Genomic DNA, 22,490 nt, shown 5'->3' with positions numbered 1-22,490 from the left:
ATCACACGCATACACTCATACCTAGGGGCAATTTAGAGTTTCCCATCAGCCTACCATGCATGTCTTTGGAATGTGGGAGGAAACCAGAGTACCCGGAGAAAACCCACGCAGGCCCGGGAAGAACATGCAAAGGTGGACCGACCTGGATTTGAACCCAGGTACCCCCACTGTGAGGTGCTAACCACTCATCCACCGGGACACCCTTATTTAGGTACATTGATGAGTTATTTCATACATTATACTAAAGGACAATTGCAGGTTAAAACAGGCGTCTCTGAGATATTGTAATGTTAATGTGATATAATATATCAATGCACATAAATGTTGTGTGATGGCCACATGTCTGGCGTTTGTAATGAAAAACCCGCATGAAAAAAATGTTATATTTAATATCTTGAGAATTCAGTGCACTGCGATTTTTGAAACTTCCCTGTTCAACATGGCGGCCCAAAAGCACGTTGTTTTTGAATAGTCTGTCTAGGGTCCATCTCGTTATTTCTCTGTTTTTTCGAGTGAGTCTTGTCCGCGTAGGTCACGCCCCCTAGTGGCTTGGCGACCTTCGTTTCGTTTTGTTAACTCGCAGCGATTTTGTTTGCGTGTTTTGTTGATTTTGTGTGTGTTTTGCTATTGTTGAATTTGCCATTAACTCATCTCTCACATCGCGCATGTCCGCCTCGACCACCATTACAACCTGGTGTATTTTATCTCCTTTTCCCCCGGTTGGTGTGACAAGTAACACGGACGTGGGTATTGTTTATTGATAAACGAGTAGATCGCGTGTTTTTGCGATAAACTTAAAGCTTTAGAAGGAGAAATAAGTGGGCAGAAAAGATTCCCGCTCTGTGTCGAAAGTGCCAGCGGGCGTCCTGTAGGACGACGTTGGAGCAATGGCAGCCGCCTTTGTTCAAGGCGAGCGCCTCCACTCTCACATTGACCGAGTGACTGAGTTCTTCCTCACACAATGCAACGTTTGAGGGACCACGGGCTTTTATAAAAATTACAAAAGCAAAGCCCACGCTCGCTTGGATTTGTACGTGGGGATTTTGAAGCCATTCGTCTCAAATCGTGGGAACCTTCAAAGCCTTGGAGACGACGGAAGGGTTCCTTCCAAGCCAACCCGGAGGAGTAAGTGCCCGTTTCTTGCTTGGGTTCGTTGGGGGGTAACACGAGCTGCTGCTCGGGTGCTTTTCGGGCATTAATGTTGCACTTTGCCTGGGCTCAATTTCCCATAGAAGCGGAATTTGACAACGAGTTTCCTTGTGGCCGCATGCTAGGCTAATGTTAGCTTCGAGGGAACGCTTTTTCCCCGCTGCGGAAGTTTTGCCGTCAACTAATCCGTAGTAACCGAAGTGATGCTTCGGCAGCGGGTCATCAAAAGCCCCCTTCTCGCAGCAGATGGGCTGTCATAACCATCTCCAGCGAGGACGCATCAACGCGAGCTTTATTTACACGCTCGACGTGGATCCCAAAAATAGGATGTACAAATAGTATACTGAAAATACTCATTGACTTAAAGAGAGTATTGCACATTCCTTTTATTTTTGTACCATCTTCTTGGATCAAAAAGACACATTGCAGCTTTTCAACGCTAATTTTCTCATGTCTTCACTATGACTATACTATAAATTATTCTATTTGGAGTATCTGACACTTTGGGGGACAGTGGTCACTACTTTAACAGCTATTCAAAAGTTTATATTTAAGACCCTTTATAGGGCAGGTGATTATTTTTGGACATTTGAAGATACTTCAACATTAGCAATTATTTTTATGAATCATTTCCTAACAATTTCTTATAATTGTACTTATTGGGCAGCCTGGCGGGGCGAGTGGTTAGCGTGTCGGCCTCACAGCTCTGGGGTTCTGGGTTCAAATCCAGCTCGTGTCTATCTGTTTGGAGTTTGCATGTTCCCCCCGAGCCTGCGTGGGTTTCCTCCTGGTACTCTGGTTTCCTCCTGCATTCCAAAAACATGCATGGTAGGCTGATTGGACACTCTAAATTGCCCCTAGGTATTGGATAACTTTATTCATCCCGTATTCGGGAAATTTCATTGTGACAGTAGCAGAGGGTGATTAGACAGAACAACAAAGCAAGAATCACCAAATCAAATCATGAAGACAGAAAAGTGTGAGCGTGAATGTTTGTCCGTCTCCTCGTGCCCTGCGATCGTCTGGCCACCGATTCAGGGTGTCCCTTGCCTCTGGCCCGAAGTCAGCTGGCATAGGCTCCAGCACCCCTTGCGACCCTAATGAGGATAAAGCGGTTCAAAAAATGAGATGAGATGTACATATTAATACATTGTTATTAAAAACCACATTCATGAAATAAAAGCAAATAAAAAAATACACCGGGTTAATGGCTCTAAATAACACTCTAAAGTATGTATATATTTTTTCATATTACTTAACTCATTGATGACGATAAATATCCAGTTCATTTTACCTGGGTAGTCTCAAAGGACGTTTGGATTTGAAATGTATCTTGTGATACCAGTGCAAGCCTAAATCTGCATTGTGACCTCGGTTCCAGATGTAAACCTGAACGGCGTCTGAGCCCGCCGTGGCCATTGGCGTGATGGGGCTGGACTTTGACGTGAAGACCTTCTGTCACAACCTGCGGGCCACCAAGCCGCCCTACGAGTGTCCCGTGGATAGTTGCCGGAAGGTCTACAGGAGCTACAGCGGTATAGAGTACCACCTTTACCACTATGACCACGACAACCCGCCTCCCGTGCAGGCCACGCCCCACAAAAAACGCAAGGGCAGGCCGCCTCGCGCGTCACTAGCCGGCTCAATGGATATGGACGACGGCGGTCAAGGGGGAGGGCAGAGGCACGGCGGCAACACGCCCGGCAGCCCCGGGCACTCGGATCCCTCTCATTCCCCTGGCCGGGACACGATGACGTACGCCCAGGCGCAGCGCATGGTGGAGCTGGAGATCCAAGGACGCATTCACCGCATCAACATCTTTGAGAACATCGACGTTGTGTCTGAGGAGGACAGCGATGCCGAGAACGGCCCGCCATCCATCACAGGCGCCCACTCCGGAGGCGTGTGCAACGGTAGCGATGGCGGAGGCGAAACGGGCGGCGCCAGTAAGGACAGGTCTGACATGCCGTCTCCCAACGGGGGCAAAGCCACGCCCAAGTCGGGGAAGCATAAAAGTAAGGAGAAGAAGAAGGAAAGTTCGTCTCACCACCACGGCGCTCAGTCGGGGCCCGCCGTCAAGCTTCCTGAGGCCGTCTTTCGAGAACTGGACCAGGAGAGGCCCGACGCACCTCCTCGTCCAACGTCCTATTACAGGTCAGATGCATATTTAAAGCCACCACCATTTGCCTTTACTATGTGTGCGCGCTATGTACTAATCTCCGACAGAGTTTCAGAGAAGGGCAAAAATCACTTAACAATGAGGTAGAAATATCATTTTAAAGCTGTCGTGTAGGTTGCCACATCCACCACTGTGAAACTTTGGCGACACAAAAGGCTTGTGCTCAATGGCTGAGCTCTTTTACACTACAGGCTTTTATTTACCACAACCAAAGGAATGGCTCATTAATATCAAATCAGCATTGCCGACCCCTCCAGTCGCACCAACATTCTCCGACGTAACGCTTCATGCGGTTTTTCGCAGGTATATCGACAAGTCTGTGGAGGAACTAGATGAAGAGGTGGAGTACGACATTGACGAGGAGGACTACATCTGGCTCGACATCATGAACGACAAGCGGCGGCTCGATGGTGTCACTTCCATTCCTCAGGAGGTTTTCGAGTACCTCATGGACCGGCTTGAAAAGGAGTCCTACTTTGAAAGCCATAACAAGGTATGATTGAGCGTGGACAGGTGTAAGCTTACTCACTAACGACTTCTGTTCCCCAAAAGTCGGTCGCATTTTAAGTTATTTTGCCATTTAGTTTTTATAATGAAGGATTCCGTTTGGTTGTCCAGGAACCCAGGCTGTAAATAAAGACTGTTTTACTAAACTCATTTTCCCCCCATAAATTGATTATGCTACGACATGTATTTGAAAAAGGCATCACTCCGGTTTATACCAGGCGGACCCGAGCACCCTGATTGACGAGGACGCCGTTTGCTGCATCTGTAACGACGGAGAGTGCCAGAATAGCAACGTGATCCTTTTCTGCGACATGTGTAACCTGGCCGTCCACCAGGAGTGCTACGGAGTACCGTACATCCCGGAGGGCCAGTGGTTGTGTCGCCGCTGTCTGCAGTCACCCAGTCGGGCGGTGGACTGTGCCCTCTGTCCCAACAAGGGAGGAGCCTTCAAACAGACGGACGACGCGCGATGGGCTCACGTCGTGTGCGCCCTCTGGATACCAGAGGTGAGTTTCCACGCTCCCCCACACGACGCAACGAGGCATGACTCCAACAATGTTTTGTTATAGTTGTGTTTTTACTTGAGATTGTCTCCAGACCAAAGAGATCAGAGATCAAGACTTCTGTTAACTTATGGAGAGAGGAAAAAAAACAATTTTAAGATCAAATTTATACAGGGTGACTCCCCCCCCCCAAAAAAAATTGAAGTGCGTATTGGCAGACATGAGGAAGTGACAGCGACCTCGAGCAAGTAAACACTGCCATTTAGGCACTTGGTGAATTCAGAATGAAATCATTTTAAACAAATGAAAATTCCATCCTTAATGACGTTTTCAATGTTTGATTTACTACAAACAAAATGTGTCTTCTATCACTCTTGTTTTTTTTGTTTGTCATTGGTAGAATCTTAGTCACAAGACTTAAAGATATTCGAAGGTACCCAGTGTTTTTTCTTAACTCATTATGTCATCTTCTGTGTCACTTATCTTTAACTTGATTGCTCAAATTGGTATTGCACTTCATAAGGCTAGGTTGTACAGTTTCAAACAAACATTGAAATGTCCTTTAAATACTCATACCTGATCATTTCAAAAGCGTGAATAATTTTCTTACATTATTTTCACTGCGTTAAATTGGTTTGTACTGCGTTAAAATAATTTAAAAAGTCTTGCTACACACATTGTAGTAAAATCAACTCACTGTTAGTGTTCAACCAAAATTTGCTAAACATTTTTTTTATAATACTATTAGGAAACGAGCACTGAAATTGTAGAGTGACACCTGCTGTATGTGCAGGTGTGCTTCGCCAACACGGTCTTCCTGGAGCCCATCGACAGCATCGAACACATCCCCCCCGCCCGCTGGAAGCTGACCTGCTACATCTGTAAGCAGCGGGGCTCCGGCGCTTGCATTCAATGTCACAAAGCCAACTGCTACACGGCCTTCCACGTCACGTGCGCGCAGCAGGCGGGTCTCTACATGAAAATGGAGCCCGTCCGAGAGACGGGCGCCAACGGGACTTCCTTCAGTGTCCGCAAGACGGCTTACTGCGACATCCACACGCCACCCGGATCCGCCCGTCCGCTCGGAGGGGTCGGCGGCACCAGCGGCGCCTCGTCTCAGAGCGAAGGCGAACCAGAAGAGGACGACGAGCCCTCCGTCTGCCATGACGAAGACTCCCGGGGTTGGAGCTCGGAACGCTCCAAGCGCGCCAAGGCTAAGTCTAGGCTAAAGATGAAAAGAGCAAGGAAGATATTGGCTGAAAGAAGAGCTGCCGCTCCGGTGGTCTCCGTACCGTGTATCCCCCCTCATAGGTAACCGTTACGCCGAATTGCGACTGCTCAGCACAAACGCACGCATGTCCCAAAGATTTACAAATGGGGCCTGGAATTGCATTATACATTAAAATATGACTCATAATGCAAGGACACTCAAGTGTCCTTTTTAAGTGTTATAATTCGTTTTTTGAGGAAGTTAAGTAAAAATATTGTGGTAGAATAAATTGAATCCCTTCACATTAACTATAGATATCTATTGTGCCACTTTTAAAGGAGGTAGCATTTTTCTGGATGTCTTGTTAAAATGAGAACCGTAAATATTTCCCGTTAAAAGTAGCAGAAATTAGTAGCTTTATTAGTTAGCACAAAAGATCTTGGAACAGTCAAGCGCACGATGGAAAAAAATATGGCTTGATCCTTTCAAAATTGTCTAATTTCACAATTTTGATTTAAAATCGATTATTATTTCAATCTAAGAATTGTGTTGTACGTAAGTTTTTCTCATTACTTTTTAGTTCTATTTAATTTGGATTTTAGTATTTAATTCAAGAGAAATGGCACAGTGAAGCAGTGTCTGACATTTTTTTTAAACCTGAATCGAAGCAGTTGATTCATTCACAAATTGAATCATGCCAATGAAGGGTTCCTATGTTGAAATCGACTGAACTTTTTCAGAGGAGTTGATGATTGACGTCAAATAATGTGGCTCTTTTCATCCTTATGCTGTCAATTTAAATGAGCTTGTTACTAGCAGCCGTTCAATACATTTGAACTGAGAGGGCTGGCTGCAAATGAAGGTTCTATTGCGGTGAAACAGCACCCAGTTAGTGCACCCCCCCCCCCCCCCCCCCCCTTCTTTTTTTTTTTTTTTTTTAATCTTGTGAATGTAAAAGTCAACCTATGTGTTTTGGGTTTGCACAAATTAATGTAAAGGCAAAATTCACAACAGAATGTTGACCCTTGGATTTCCTCGTTCAATCAAATTAACTATTTATCAGTTTCCCTTCCTCATGGCGTTTTCATTTTAACAACGGATCAAAATGACACCTCAGAAAGAGTACACAAGTGAATGCTGGAGAGTTCTATGAGGGACAAAACTGCAGCAAACGGTCGTGAATAATGTTTTCCTTAGCGCTGTTTCCTGGTCGTTTTTGATGCGTTTTCTGCATCCTCAGGCTCATCATCAGATAATTTGCCGTTTGTGCGCTCATTTTGCTCTGTGCCCAGAGCTAAAACGTTGGTGGCCAAGCAAAACACATTCACCAATCACCATTATGAGGTACCATTTTTCTCCATTTTCTCAAAATGTCTCCACCATTCGCCATTATGAGGTGCCATTTTCTCTTTTCAAAGATGGGGATTCGAGCCTATAGTTACTCCTGTATGTCCGACTTCTTTAAGATTTCATCGCCTTCAAACCGGAGTAGGCGAATGAGCAATTTATGAGGAAGAAAGGCATCGAATTTGAACTGTAAATCTTATTTAAGGGCTCAATAACCTGTTTTGAATTTTGCCATCCAGTTGCTGGCAGAGCATTAATTTATGCAAAAAGGACTGAAAAACTAAGTTAAATCATTTGCGGAGGTCGTGAGCGCATTATTTGGTCATCACAACTGAACAGGAGGGTCAACTGTTGTTTGATTTGATTTAGGTTGAGCAAAATCACCAGCAACTTAACGGTGCCCAGGAAGAGCCAGTTCATGCAACGGCTTCACAGCTACTGGACCCTTAAGAGGCAAAGTCGCAACGGTGTCCCCCTGTTGCGCCGTCTTCAAACGCACCTGCAGTCACAGCGACACATAGAGCCCGTACCGCCGCAGCCTTCGACCCAGCTTCCTCTGGTATGTCGCGTGAGTTTCCCTTGGCAAGTGTTTTTTTTTCCCAAACTACGGGCACTTTGGTATCCTACTTGGGACCCGTTTCATGTTAACATCTGGTTTTGCTGCTCCAGAGAGACGGCGAGGAGAAGCAAACGGTTTTGAAGGAGCAATTGAAGGCTTGGCAACGACTGAGACACGACTTGGAAAGAGCCAGGCTGCTGGTGGAACTCATCCGCAAGAGAGAAAAACTTAAAAGGGAGACGGTGAGACACATTGACAAGGGGGGGGATCCCCGACTACTTTGCACTGAGAGAGCATCACGACATGGGAAATGATGTGTTGTTTTTTTCTTTTTAGCTCAACATGTCTTTCCGTTTTCAGATTAAAATGCAGCAGATGGCCCTTGAAATGCAGCTGACGCCCCTCTTGGTGCTCCTGAGGAGTACACTGGAGCAGTTACAGGAAAGAGACGTTAACAACTTCTTTACGGAGCCCGTACCCCTTGCGGAGGTCTGTCAATATGTTTATATATGTGCATACATTCGTTTTCTGTTAAGCCAATACTTGCATAACTTATTTTAATGGCGCATCTACAATATTTTATTTCAGTATCTTTTTAAAACTGTTGATGCAATATTTAACATGGATTGGATTGAATTGGATTGGATAACTTCATTCATCCCGTATTCGGGAAATTTTGTTGTCACAGTAGCAAGAGGGTGAGGATGCAGAAATAGGAAAGGCATTTTAGACATAATATTCTATAATATATAATACGATTTTTGTTGTTGTTATAAATAATAAAGAGAGAAGAACCCCACGTTTGGTTTAAAACTCACTTGCCGACTGTGGCTGCAGGTCCCTGATTATCTCGACCACATCGACACTCCCATGGATTTCCAGACTATGTGGAACCTTTTGGAATCTCATCGATACCTGACTTTTGAGGCCTTCGAGGGTGACTTTGGTCTCATCGTCAACAACTGCCTCAAGTACAACGCCAAGGACACAGTGTTTTATCGGGCCGCCCTGCGCCTTCGAGAGATGGGCGGAGTCGTCATCAGGAGTGCAAGGCGGCAAGCGGACAGGATCGGCTTTGACTACGAGAGCGGCATGCACTTGCCTCGGGAGGCCAGTCCCGAGACCCGACGGGAGCACGAGAGGGAACGCCAACGGGAACGGGAACGGGAAAGAGAACGAGATTGGCCCTTATCGTCCAATGAAGACGGTGAGCTGGCCGTCCGCCATTTGTAGTTGCTAGGAGGAAAAAAATGTTGTCAATCAGAAGTCAATTCCACGTATTCTACTTCCAAAACAATGTAAATTGTAATTGACTCCAGGTTGAAATTTTAATGCACCTGAACTTTATTTGACCTTCTCTAAATGTTTTGATATTCAGTAGTTGTTTGTGTCAGCGCTTTTCAACTTGCTGTTAGGCAGCAAAGAGAACCGCAAAATGTAAATAAAAAAAACCTGAACGATCAAAAAGGTACTTACAGCACAGCAATAAATCGATTGCACAACCTGCGGGTCGAGAGATGACTACTCAACTAAACTCCTTAAAAAAAATCAAAATTTACTGCAAGTTGTCCAAAATGGGTCGAAACATTGAACTGTTGAATTTGAAAAGTTTAGGATTCAGGTTGATAAACATGGAGCTGTTAAGTTTAGAGAGTGTTTCAGGTTCATGCCAATATTTCTTGCCAAAGCAAAACTAGGCAACCTCTTTGTGACAAAACCCGCAAATCCTTTCATCCCTACGCTTTCTCCACAGAGCTTCTGGTGGCAGAAAACAGGCGGCGGCTGCCTCTGGAGGAGCAGCTGCTTTACGTACAGGCGCGTCTGGAGGAGGTTAGCTCGGGGAAGCACAGCATTGGCCAGTCTCGTCGTGCCAAAGCTCTCCGCAAGGAGCTCAGCGTCATCAAAAGGAAGCTGGCGCACCAGCGAGAGGGCGGCTCAGAGGGCAGGGATACCCTCGGAGGCGGGGGAGGAGATCGGGGATCGCTTCCTCATCACGCATCTGCGGGCCACCACGACGAAGGCGAAGAGAGCAGCAGTCAAGAGCTAGGAGGAAAGGGTCAGTTGCTCGTGCAAATACTCATTGAACTGACTATACATAGACCCAATATTCTGTCAGCCTTGAAATATCATTTGGCTGGTGCTTTCGGGATATTCTTTTGCAAAATTGACTGGCATTTTGTTTAAGCGTTTCCTTTGTTTTCTGTACCCCAACAGATCTCAGCGTGTCGTCGTGTGCCTTGGCTCCAGAGGTGGGCAGACGGACATCTGTCCTCTTCTCCAAGAAGAATCCTAAAATGGCTGGACCTCCAAAAAGGCCTGGACGACCCCCTAAAAACCGTGACCCTGGCTACGCCACGGCAGGGGTTCTTCCCAGCCCCATAGGGCCCCCTCAGTTGCCAATGCTTTCGCCGAGCAGGCAGAGAAAGCGACCCCGCAGCCCACATACCAGCTCCACTTCGGACACCGACAGTGACAATGACGACCTGCTGCCAGGTACTGCAAACACACGCAGTAAATTAATTCTACCTTGTTTTTTTTGGGGGGGCGGGTTGTATTACACTCAAACAGTCACATCAAACAGACTTGTGTGTTTTTAATCGAATGCTAGATTATTTTGTAAATGTAAATTTAGTAATCTACTTTCAAGATGAAAGTTATTACTTTAGCCCACGGAGCATAGATTTAAGAAAGGACTTGGATTTATTATTATACAAGGTAGAGTTTTTCCCGATCACATATTCTTGTACCCCAGTCTAACTCACTTAATTTTGAGGATCTGCCGAACCATTAGCATAGGAATGAAGTGATTACAAAACTTTTTTGTTGTTGTTTCTTTTCACAATATCCTTGCCCATCTCGATTGTTTTATTGTAATATTTCACACAGTGAAAATGAGCAAGGCGCATATTTATAAAATTTAAATAGACCGACAAAAATACAAGTTGGTAGCAAAACAAAAATCCGCCTGTGTGCTCAGTTGAGATGGGAATGTTTAATACCACTTTCAATGTTTGTACCACACTTTGAGAATCAGTACATCAGTTGTGTTGAGTATTTCTACTGATCCTTGTTTCATTCAGTTTTATGTATGCTTTTTCGCCTGTCCAAACAATTTGTAAATGCAATTTGTTGATTCAATCCTGTTTTTCCATTGACTCGGTCACGTTTGCGCAGGTCTCCCGACTAACGGTTTTGGCGGAGGCAACCAGCCTGTGACGGAGAGCTTCAGAGTGTACCGAAACGACACGCGTCTTCCACGTTCAAGCTCAGACTCTGAGTCGACCACCAGCAGCAGCAGCAGCGCCGCTTCCGACCGGACGAGGTCAGCTGCTATGTTGTATTGTGGGATCAAAAGAATTGCAATAATATGGATCGATTTCTTTTTTTATTTTTTTTAAAATTAAAACAAATGAGACGTGGAATTTCAAATTGACAAAGCAGAAAATGTACAAATATGGTGAAGTAGAAGTACCACTGTATTACTACTGTATTTTCTCCCATATTAGCCGCCTATAAGCCGTACCCTTAAGATTGCCTTAAAATCGTAGAATTTTACAATTTAAAACACTTACTTTGGGATACAGGTGAACCTGACGCAATGATTACTTTACCGAATTTTTGTCCGATCTAAAAATTGGCAAAATATATTTTGCAATAGTTTTGTCGGCTTGGCCAACAAATTTATTTGTCTGGCTGCGATTAATTCCGTACCATACATAGCATTCATAATTTATAAGCCAACTACCGTATTTTCTCGCATATTAGCTGCCTCCGCGTATAAGCCATACCCTTAAGATTACCTTAAAATCGTTGAATTGTACAATTTCTCTGGTATAAGACGCCCCCTTATTCACAATTTTCACCTCCATATTCATGGTTTTAATAGGGAGTGCAAATGTGTTACTTTGAAGGGAAAATCTTGAGAAAAATCATCGCATGTAATACTTCTCAGATACTGTATGAATTGAAAGGATCGTCTGCTAGATTGCACATGCCTAAAGGGTGTTGCCTGCACGTAGACAATTCAAAAAGGAAGTCACGTGAGCAGTACAACCAGGAAGTGTGTCCGTAGGGGTCTAGTTTGTCATCCATTGCTAAGATGGCGGCGCCCCGAGCGAGCAATGGCAGGCACAAGTAATTGAGTGTTTTCACGTTTTATGCAAGATAGTTTATTTTTGTCAAGTCCAATTTGTGCGCATGTAAGCCGTACCCCTGATTCAGTAATTTTTTTTTAGCGAATACGGCGTATATGCGAGAAAATGCAGTAATTCATTTAAGGGCAGCAACACTGAGTTTAATGCAGAAGATGGAAGGGGCGAATATCAGTCTTGCTACGTCATTTGTTGATTTCTGCATTTTTTTTTCTCCACTTCCACTTTTGTCGACAGCACGACACCCTCGAAGCAAGGCAGAGGGAAGGCGTCATTCTCGCGCTCAGCCTTCCAGGAAGACAGCAGCGAGGAGACGTCCGGCACGGAAAACGAGTCGTACTCGGTGTCAGGCTCCCGGAGTGTTTCGCACCGTGAGTTAAAGCGTTCGAAGCGAAAGAACGGCGGCAAAGCGGATCGGTGTTGACCGTGCTCCCTTTTGCTATCAGTGGTCCGCAGTCGGGCCAGGTCGGGATGCTGGATGACGTCGGACGATTACTCGTCGTTGGAGGCGCTGGACTTGGTGTGGGCCAAGTGCAGAGGTTACCCGTCCTATCCTGCTCTGGTGAGGCGACGCAACGTCGCAGCCCGGTCGTTACTCATTTAACACGCTGACTGACGCTTGTCTGCAGATCATTGACCCCAAAATGCCCAGGGAAGGGGTATTCCACCGCGGCGTCCCCATTCCTGTCCCCCCTTTGGATGTTCTTAAGCTCGGAGAGCAAATGACCCAGGAAGCCCGGGAGCACCTCTTCCTGGTGCTCTTCTTTGACAACAAGAGAACCTGGTAAGTGTTTTGTCTTTTTGCTGACTCTTCTTATTCTGTTTACACAATGGTCTACTTTATAGTCCGAAGAAATTGGGTAGATGACGGACATTTGTCATTTTGAACCAGTTTTGGTCTATTGTGAATGGAAAGTTAATTAGCACGCTAATGCTGGAATTGCGCCGTATTTCAACAGCCAAACCACATCACCCCCATAAGGGGCTTTTCAGGGTGTGTGAACGCAAGGTGCTTGTGGCCCTGCTCTCATGGAAATGGAACAAATCATGAAAGAACATTTCACAGAAATAGGCCAAGTGTTTTTTGAATGAAGTCAAGGCGAGCAGGAGGGGGCGAAACATGAGAAGTGTGTTTCTTCGCAAAGTCATTTAGTTACTTGTCATTTGTAGGCGATGTAACAATATTGCAAAAATCACAAATACAATCATGTCATGAAGGCAGTCTAAGCTTTTGTAAAAGGTGGATCAAGACCTCATTGCATTTGGCCTTCTATTCCACTGAATTTTTGAATTTGAAAACTCTTAAGTATGGGAATATCAGCAAAATTACAGCTATGCAAAGAGTTGTGAAGCTCCGATGTTTGTGTCACAGGCTAGAAAGCAGTAACGATACTGGGCTTGGGCTCGTGACGACAACAAGCCTTAGGGATAGGGTTACAACAAATACTTTACTTCTCCTTCCTGGCTTAGCTTCTTTGGATGCTTGCAAAGAAGGTGATGCATTTCAGAGCTGGAATGATCAATTCTCAGCCAAGAGGATGCCAGTTGAACTCCTGAGGAAGCTACTAGAAAAGGCAAAATGAGATTCTATGATTTTAAAAAATGAACATTATTACCAGAATTGTAATGGTTGATGGTGCTAATTTTTGCTTTAGATGAATCTCTACCTGTTTGACCTGGAAATCAATGCCTTAAACAAAACAAAAAAAAAAAAGGAAGAAAGAAAGCTCGCGACTAAATGCTCAACCACTGGAAAAACAAGTTGAACGGCACCGGAGCTAAGTTGCCAATCCTCTTTTTCTGTGTATGTGCAGGCAGTGGCTGCCGCGCTCCAAGCTGGTGCCGCTGGGCGTGGACCAGGAGCTGGACAAAGAGAAAATGCTGGAGGGCAGAAAGTCCAACATCCGGAAGTCGGTGCAGGTGGCCTACCACCGGGCCATGCAGCACCGCAGCAAAGTGCAGGGGGATCCCAGTAGCGAGACCTCTGACAGCGACTAAAAAGCCACTGCTGTGTCACAGTTGCCTGAGGGGCACCCGTGTAATCATGGAATTCACATGCGTGGAAACAATCCACAAGGGCCAACTCATCATGTTGAACGAAATCCAAATTATAGTGAAGGTGGCAGAAGATGCAGAAGGCCTCACGTTGGGGCCAACAAAAACGTTCACGCATACATCCGACCGACACGCTTCCAACGGCCCCAACAATGGCCCAGTTTCCACTAATTTATTATGTGTTCTGCTTCTTCAGACATTTGGCCGTCTTTTTTAAAATTTATTTGTCACTTGTAATCTCACTTTGTCCCGTTTTTAAGATTTTTGTATTGTCGCACAGGTTGTTAGGTCAGTGACCAAAGTGAGGCGCATGATAGCATCACTTTCTCTTAGTCCCTGGTTAAGCGCTTTAGAACATTTATATGAATACAGATTGCATAAGAATAGAAGTTTAATAAAAAAATAAATAAACAAACAAAATGAAGGATTTTTTTTTTTTGCGCACGTGTGGTCGCTTGCGATTTTGTGAACTTGAATGCACCCGTCCAGTTCAAAACAATTGCATGTCTATTGTTCCCAATGACAAGCAGTGATCTTCTGGTAAACAACTTTTATACTTGTTGCCATTTAATACCTTCTTTTTTCTTCCTGTGTAAAGCCCTGCTCTACCAAATGAAGTGGATTCGAGAACACAGCCAGTTAACACAGGATGTGACCTCGTTGGGCTTTTTGGTCTGACCGTATGTGTCATACACGTATTTGCCCGCAAAAGAAATAAGGCTTGAATTGCTGAATATGCAACTTCAGTCTGTGAGCTATTTTGCGTAGTTGCAATGGTAATACATAGCTTTATCCTTATAATGTGCTCTAAACACTACTGGAAATTCAGTTTTTTTTTTAGAACTTGGAGGGTTGGGAACCCTTCCAGTTCAAACACATTGGTCGTCTATCACTGAAAATAGTGTATGTTAGATCTGAAGTCAGGTGAAGAGGAAAACATTTTGCAGCTCACTGGAATATTAGTGGAGAAGTGATTTAGCAATTTAAGGTGTAACAAATACCTGCTCTAATTCTCACTTTAGCATTTGCTCATTACAAAAACACTTTCTCACTTCCTTATGCTATTTTTTCCTTCACTTTTATTTGATCGCCAATTACTGGTAAGTAATATTTTCATTATGAACTCTTAAAAAAAACTTGAGGCATGTTTTACCCACTTATTCATTTAACCCTTAGATGACAGAATTTGCATTAACCTCTTTCAAGGTGTCTACAAATATATGTACATAAAACCCTGGAGGAAAACAAGTACATAAAAATAAATCTGGGCGGCCCAGTGAATGTGGTTAGCGTGTCGGCCTCACAGTGGGGTACCTGGGTTCAAATCCAGGTCAATCCACCTGTGTGGAGTTTGCATGTTCTCCCCCGGGCCTGCGTGGGTTTTCTCTGGGTACTCCGGTTTCCTCCCACATTCCAAAGACATGCAGGGTAGGCTGATTGGACACTCTACATTGCCCCTAAGTACGAGTGTGAGCGTGAATGGTTGTCTCCTTGTCTCCTGCGATTGGCTGGCCACCAATTCAGGGTGCCCCCCCATGGCCCGAAGTCAGCTGGGATAGACTCCAGCACCCCCGCGACTAGTGCGGATAAAGTGGTTCAGAAAATGAGATTATATATATATATATATATATATATATATATATATATATATATATATATATATATATATAAAATTCAGCTCGCAAGGTGTTATGGGTTAAAAATGTCATACTGAGACAAAAAAAAATCAATGTAATTATTGTTGTTATTTCCACCTGTCACGTGGCTACCGTGAGAGGAGGAGTCAAATCCGCCCATTCTACGTAAATTGACTAGCCCACGCTTACACACCTCTATTTGGAACACCGCGTCATCTCACGGCAACGACGGACGTGTAGTCTTTTTTTTGTTTTGTTTTTTTCTCCCCTGCCTGCCTACGATGAGTTTGGAAAGCGGGAGCGGCGCAAAATGTTGGCTGAGTCGGGGGGCACTGGCCGTCGCCGTGGTGGTCGCAGTCGTCGCGCACATGCCGCTGCCGACTGAACTCCTTCCCCAACCAAATGCGAGCCTTTCTTGCCAGGTGAGTGAGTGAGTGAGTCAATGTCGACTTCAATTTGTTGAGGAATACTTTGACGTTACTGCCTCGAGTATTAAATTTTAAAAGTAGTTCGTGAGCTATCCGCTCCATGTCCACTCGTGACTTCTGTTCTTTTGAGCTTCAAATGTTTATCCAAAGAGCAGCTCATTCGTAAAGATGTTGGCGGATTGCCATCTCATTTCAAATGTGTTTTCGCGACATTTGAGTTGCATTAACGGGAATCCTGTCGTAAAGTACAAAAAATAAAATGGATCCTATTTTATTTAGACTCCTGTTTATATTCGGGTTGTCCCGATGCCATACCGTATTTTTTTTAACTGAATCCCGATCCGATATGTGCCTCTGACGTGTTTTGGGGAGGGATGAAAATGCACTTAAATGTTTAAACCAAGGAAATAGGAAAGGAAATATAAAGGAAAATAAATATTTCCTTTTCCACATAACATTACTGTTTCCTTGAAATGTACGTCTTTACTCACCGTAATCGACAGTGATACATACCTGTCAACCTCTGCCGATAACTGCCCTTATAAATGATTATGATTCCCCTTACAAACCCCCCAAAAACCTTAAAAACACTCGTACGGTGTTTTTAAGGTTTTTGTGCGGGGTTTGTAAGGGGAATCATAATCATTTATAAGGGCAGTTATCGGCAGAGGTTGACAGGTATGGTGATATAACGTACAAAGTCTGCAATAACACATAGTAAAATAAATACAAATGAATCCACAAAATATAAGAAATTGACTTGAAAATGTTATGAAGCAAATCTGTTGTTCAATGACACAATGGCCAAAAATCTAATACTTTTTTTTCCTTCTTTTCCTCTCTTCTTCCAACTCAACTGAAGAAATCCCAGATGAAGGGTCAGTCATGTTTTTGCTGATTGTGTTTCTATTCTTCTGGTGATTTTTTTTGACTGATGACCTGTTTTTGGACTACAGCTCTAGAGACAGATGGGTGCCCAGTGAAAATGAGCCACCACCAATCTGAAAGCAACTGCATCGCCATCCGTGTTTGGATCAAAGACGAAGGTAGAACGTGGCGGTAAAGTCTTATCTTTTCGAATTCTTAGAAATGTAATAGCATTTCTTTTGAGACAAACAATGCATCCCCCCCCCAGAAAAACCCATGGCATTAAATCTTTGCACCTGTAATGACGCGTGTCCTCTTTCCAGACTTAAATCAGGCTCCAACCATTCGGATCGTGTCAGCAAGAAAAGAAATTCTCCAGCCTGTTATAAAATACAAGAGAACAAAGAAAAAGGTTTGCACACTGACCTTTTAAGAGGAATTTTCTGTGAGCGTATTATGTCATCATCTTTGGCGTATCTGATTGGTCGTTGCAGTGGCGCATGAAGAAGGGCACTAATGAAATCCGGGTGTGGTGTCACGACATCGCTGCACAACATGGGCCACGTGTCAATAACACGGAAACTTTGGTTATATTGTGTTACTTTTTGGAGAAGTTATGCTGTTTCAAAGCAACTCGGTTGACCTTGTTTTTGGTCTTCTTGCAGTGGGAGCTGGTTTACGACTGCGTGGAAGCTGAGCCGCGGCATCCAGTCATCGTGTCTTACATTGCTCAGTCGCAACGGTGTAGCGCCACATCCCTCCATCCAGGTAAGCCGTCTCAGAAAGCGATAATGTTTAAGTGGCATTGACAGCGATAGCCGTCAAATCTATTTGAACTTGAACTTCAATTAGCGATTGAGTTAAGAATGTGATGCTCAACAACGTGACTTTTCATGTGCCAAAAACTAAACCAGACTGACTAACTGCAGTGGGGACAGAACATTTTTCCCAACGTTGCTTTATGCAAAATAAGTTTTGTATCGTCTCCAATTCAAAAACATGGCAGAGTGACATCTCATGCCACAAAACTATTCCTAGTATGTCAAACAGCTTCTTCCTTGTGAGAGGCAATCATTTACTGTACTCAGTCAGTAAATGATTGTGTGAATGTGCAGATTAAAAAAAAAAATGCTGATCCAAAGTCCCTTTTGGCACATCACGTGTCTTGCTGTACCTTTTTTTTTTTTAAGATGCTGTGCCCAGCTTTAACTTGTCTTTGGATTTGGCATCTAAATCCATCAACGTCACCCTCAAGTCTGACCAGAAAGTGCATGCCAGGTGGTGCTACAAACGGAGTGCACACCACTGCGTACAAGGCTCACATTCCAACCTCATCACGGTAAGTGCGTGTTGAAACCTATAGCGCACCAAATTGGTAACTTTTTCTTTATGATTTTTGTCTTTTTAGATTGATCCAACTCATTTGCGTTCCACTCTGCTCAAAATCCCGTATATGCTTCCTTGTGTTTGCGTACAAGTACGTTCATTTTCTATTTCATTTCACGTTATTGCATGGACACACTTTAGCACCATTCACCTTCATCTGTTGCGCCAATATGCAACAAGACAAAAATGTTAGAAAAATAAGAATAATTGATCTGTCTCAATTGGCCCTAAACTGCCCTCAGATTTTTTAGTCCAGGGGTGTCCAAACTACGACCCCTTGCCCAGTTTTTATTGGCCTGCAGCAAATTATGAAAATATAACTGAATATGGACTGCACAAGAAGCTTGAGCTCAGACTACATTATGTTGCCCTTTTCAATTTTCACAAGGTGGAGTTCGTCACCTAAAGAGTTTCCTCAGGTCAAAACCTGAAAGTTATTAAATGCATTTTGTACTGCATTTCTTTGGGTGTCAATTATTATTGTAATTATTATTATTTTTAAACAATGGCGCTTTGACAATGAGCTTTTCTCTCCTGTGTTGACAGGTCTACTACATTCATGAAGACCCCCCTCGAAAAACAGTGTGCCCTTTACAAACAACCCCCCTGCTAGGTGAGTAAGCGGGAAAATGCTTTGACCTCAATTCATCAGCTGCCAATGTGGTCCACAGACGTCCAATTCACTCTGATTTTTGTCAACCCTCTCTGATGGATTAGACATCTATTGCATTCAATGGCACTGAAAATGACCGTTCGCTTCCACCCTTCGACTTCGGAAGGATGTCGGTCGATTGCTGTTAAAGGCATCCCATGAGTAAATGTTTGCGTGTGCACAGAAGTGGAAGACGTGTGGTTGTCCTCCGAGTTGACTGTCTACGAGTCCAGTCTGACGTTGAGCACCGAGTGTCCCGCCCGATACTTTCCAATCTCTAGCTCCCTCTGCTGGAGGATTCAGCAGAACCTCTGCATCCCCGTCGCCAACTCCACGCTGCAGACGCAGCAACAAGGCCCAGACCTGGTACTCGCCGCACACAAATGTTCTTTTGATGCTGGACTATTTACAGCTCAATGATGAAGGGCGATTGCTGTGTCCCCCTTGCAGGTTTACAATACGTCTTTGGTGGACAAACACCCTCGCATGTGCGTCAAGGTGAGGAAATGTTGCAACAAAGGAAAACTGCAGCCAGCACGATTGGGATTGATATACTGAAGCTATTCATTGGAAATTTAGGTTTCCTAAATGTCCTTTGGACATCAAGTCGCACTTAAAAAAGGAATGGTGTCTTCAAGTATCACTTTAATGTGCAAAGTTAAAATGTGTAAATGTAGTGAGTTGACATAGTTTTCCTGACGTATTATCACAAGGATATCAATTTTGTTTTATTAGGACAAAGTTCAAATTACATTGTATTATAATAAGAAAAAGACAAATTATATGGGACAAATATGATATGGGAAAAATACATCCTGACACCATGAAACATTTTTGGCTTGCAGTTTTCCCTGCAAAACAGTCACAACATCTCTTGCCCCTTCCTGCCAGGTGAGTTGAAGATTTGACTTATTACTGCACTTTTCAAACTAACTCCCCGTGACTACCAATCGTGACGTTTACCCTTTTTGTTGCAGACATGTCACTGTGGCACGTTTCCCTGGAGGCCACCCCGCACGCTTTGATCGTCCGCGTTAACTCTTCAGTCCAAGCCGTGTTCTCGGCTCAGCTCTGCGTGCAGAACGAGAAAGGATGTGAGTCCAGTGGGCCTGTCCGCTCCGTCCAAGCGGTAAGCGCTGCACGTAAGACGAGGATGAACAGCTCCCGAAACTTTGATTTATCTTGAAATGTTCCTTAGAAAGAGGCGACGGAGAGCCAAATAAGGGTTCCTCTCGACTCTGTTGCGATGCAAGCGTGTATTCAGGTAAACAAGTTCCGTCATCTCCCATGCAGCGTCACTTTGCTTTTTCTGCTCACTGGTTGACATTGTGCAGGTGTGGCGGACTTCACCCGCACTAATTGGACAAAGGATTCTGTGTCCCCGCTGTGAGTGCGCTTGTGATTTTGATTCTAACAGCTTCTTGCAGGCATGCTTTACTTTAGCAATGACGCCACCATCTTTTTCGTGCAGACCGCCGCGAGCGATTGGCTGTACGAGCACTGGCGGTGTTGATTCTTCTTCTCCTTCTGGCGTTTTTTGCCATTTTTATGCATTCCCTGGTTAAAAAAGGAGCAACAGGTGAGTTCTGTCCATTGCTTTATAGAGTAGAAGCATATACGTAGCTTTAATGGTTCTTAAAAAAATAAACTTTATAGTTTGATGCGTATGTGAATATATATATTATATCAGCCTCACAGTTCTGAGCTCGAGGGTTCAATCCCAGGTTCGGATCTTCCTTCTCTCAGGACAGCCATTTTGGTAGGGATGATGAAATGTCTTCATGCATCTTTTATCTGAAGGAGTTTATCATGAGCTGACATCCAATCTATTTTCAGTGGGAGGAATGTTGGTTCATTTGCTGCCATCCCCCAACATCAAATTGATTGGACACATACTTTTGTCAGTTCGCAGGCAACAAGTTACATGTCTAAATAAGACTGATCAAAGAACATTTTGTTTTCCCCGTGGGTTTTCTTCGGGTACTCCGTTTTCATACTTGTTAACCTTGGCCAATTGCTCCCCTTCTTAATGATTGCAATTACCCTTGTTAAGCGATTAAAAAAACACCAACTTACAAATGCAATGCTGCACATATTTACTCACATAGACCACACTTAAAAGTCTAAAAAAAATTCCCCAAAGTGGACGGGGTGCCCAATCAGTACTTACACATATGCAAATTACCCAGTTCAGTTGTATTCAGCCACATTGCCTGGTTTGCGGAAGGCCAGAGGCTTGTTGGAAAGGAGGTTCTCATTGTCTCCTTCTTTTCCTGCGTGCAGATTGGTTGTACATCCAGAGGCCGGTGTTACTGGTGTGTTCGTCGGAGCTTTCATCTCACATTTCGGCCACTCGCGCCCTGGCTTCTCTCCTCCGGGGGGATCTGGGCACCACGGTCCACATGGCCCTGTGCGCCCCCAGCTCTCAAGGGCAGGCAGGCCCCGGGACCGGCATAGCGGATCTGGGGCCGCTTCCCTGGCTGTACGGCCAGTGGGAGGCTGTACAGGAGGCGCGCGGTAAAGTCCTCATCGTCTGGAGTCCCGATGGCAACCGAACGTTTGGCGAGTGGAGGCGGCGTACGCGTGGTGGCGAAGATGAGGTGTGCGACGCGGGAGGACGGGGAAAGCTTCTGGAAGATGATGAGGATCTGGAATTGCAGAAGTCGCCTTCTGCCATCATCCAACCAGTGTTGGAGGCTGCTCTGGACCGCCTGGAAGTGGCGCTGCAGAAGTGCAAAGGCGGAAGTGCGGCCTTTGTCTACTTTGGAGGACTGGGACACAGAGGAAACATCCCTAAAGTTTTTCGCGATGTCCCTCGCTTTTGCATACCTCGGGATTTAGGAGGCCTCATCCGGGAGCTCAAAGGACTGACGAGAACAAAGGGCACGTTTGGGTGGCACTGCTGGCCAAGACTGGTTTCCAAATGGGTATCCACGTGGCTGGTTCGGAAGTTGGCCCGCAGATTGCGCACACAGCTACCTCCCGAGCAAAGGTGAGTGCTCCTGTCAGATGGAGGTTTTGCAGGCAGCCAATGAGGATTCTCAGCAAGGACCTGAGCTCCACTTACCATTTGCTCAGACTGTTTGTGGTCCACTCAGAACACGCACCTTGCACATAAGGATTCTGGCTTCCACCAGCAGACGTGAGCTCCCCAACACTAACAACCAACATTTTTGTGTACTTTGTGTTATGTCACACAAGGGTTTTCCAAGGGCTCGATGGTTGGAATGTTTTTGAAATGGCAATCTCAGTGAAAGAGAATTGCTTTATACCCTCCACACAACTCTTAACAAACCTCATATGAAAAGATCAGCTCCAGGGGATCATTTTTCAAGATGGAAGATGGTCTGGCATTTGATGTGTTTTGTCAGGTGCAATATTTTGACCTTATGGCTCCATTGTCTTGCATGTAGCAGCCTTCAGGGTAGAGCCATCTTGTCTGTGTACGTGAAGTGATGAACCCTGTTCGAAAGCGAGGCCAAATCTTTTTCTGTTCAATGCTGATTGTTGCTCCCTTCATTGTAAAAATAACCAAATTATTTATTTTGGTATTGTTTAATAAATACCTTCACTCTTTGGGTTCCATTCACAACAATAGATGTCCAATTCATTTTAACTGGAAGTGTTTGAAGAATCTTTTTTTGAAATTCTTTTTGCGTTTACCTACCTTGCTGAAAAATGTTTTTGTGCACCAAAATAACCACAAAGACAAGTGTTATTTTACTTATTTAATTAATTGCATGTTAATACACAGGTTGCAGACTACACGTGCTGTATATATACGTACTGGGCTGATCCCGGTTGCAGTACAATTTCTGGCCTCCAGGCACCTTTATTTCAAAACAATCCCACGGCGCCAT

General features: G+C 44.5%; 2 protein-coding genes across 6 annotated transcripts; both read left to right on the top strand.

Moving 5' to 3' along the window:
• The first annotated feature begins 456 nt into the window (after positions 1–456).
• Positions 457–14,093, top strand: brpf1 (bromodomain and PHD finger containing, 1). Its single transcript, XM_077600619.1, has 16 exons — positions 457–1,125; positions 2,531–3,303; positions 3,632–3,821; positions 4,054–4,341; positions 5,132–5,649; positions 7,265–7,454; positions 7,565–7,696; positions 7,815–7,943; positions 8,292–8,661; positions 9,208–9,510; positions 9,669–9,947; positions 10,629–10,776; positions 11,843–11,976; positions 12,052–12,167; positions 12,235–12,389; positions 13,420–14,093. Exons 2-16 carry the CDS (start codon positions 2,576–2,578, stop codon positions 13,601–13,603), a joined length of 3,864 nt encoding a protein of 1,287 aa, XP_077456745.1. The 5' UTR covers positions 457–1,125; positions 2,531–2,575; the 3' UTR covers positions 13,604–14,093.
• A 1,383-nt stretch (positions 14,094–15,476) lies between these two features.
• On the top strand, positions 15,477–22,225 carry LOC144073397 (interleukin-17 receptor E). 5 transcript variants are annotated; one of them, XM_077599179.1, is made up of 17 exons: positions 15,477–15,719; positions 16,588–16,603; positions 16,682–16,771; positions 16,916–17,004; positions 17,087–17,179; positions 17,258–17,360; positions 17,783–17,931; positions 18,001–18,069; positions 18,525–18,591; positions 18,818–18,996; positions 19,081–19,128; positions 19,476–19,521; positions 19,608–19,759; positions 19,829–19,894; positions 19,965–20,016; positions 20,102–20,209; positions 20,914–22,225. In XM_077599179.1, exons 1-17 carry the CDS (start codon positions 15,579–15,581, stop codon positions 21,624–21,626), a joined length of 2,181 nt encoding a protein of 726 aa, XP_077455305.1. In that variant the 5' UTR covers positions 15,477–15,578; the 3' UTR covers positions 21,627–22,225. The 5 variants fall into 5 exon arrangements, with proteins under 5 accessions (XP_077455305.1, XP_077455295.1, XP_077455320.1 ...); XM_077599169.1 differs by having other exon boundaries at positions 18,815–18,996; XM_077599194.1 differs by lacking the exon at positions 18,001–18,069.
• The last annotated feature ends 265 nt before the right edge of the window (positions 22,226–22,490 follow it).

Source organism: Stigmatopora argus, chromosome 1, assembly GCF_051989625.1.
Source record: "Stigmatopora argus isolate UIUO_Sarg chromosome 1, RoL_Sarg_1.0, whole genome shotgun sequence".
NCBI lineage: Eukaryota > Metazoa > Chordata > Actinopteri > Syngnathiformes > Syngnathidae > Stigmatopora > Stigmatopora argus.
The sequence above is the reverse complement of the archived record's forward strand: the minus strand, read 5'-3'. Positions and strand labels throughout refer to the sequence as shown.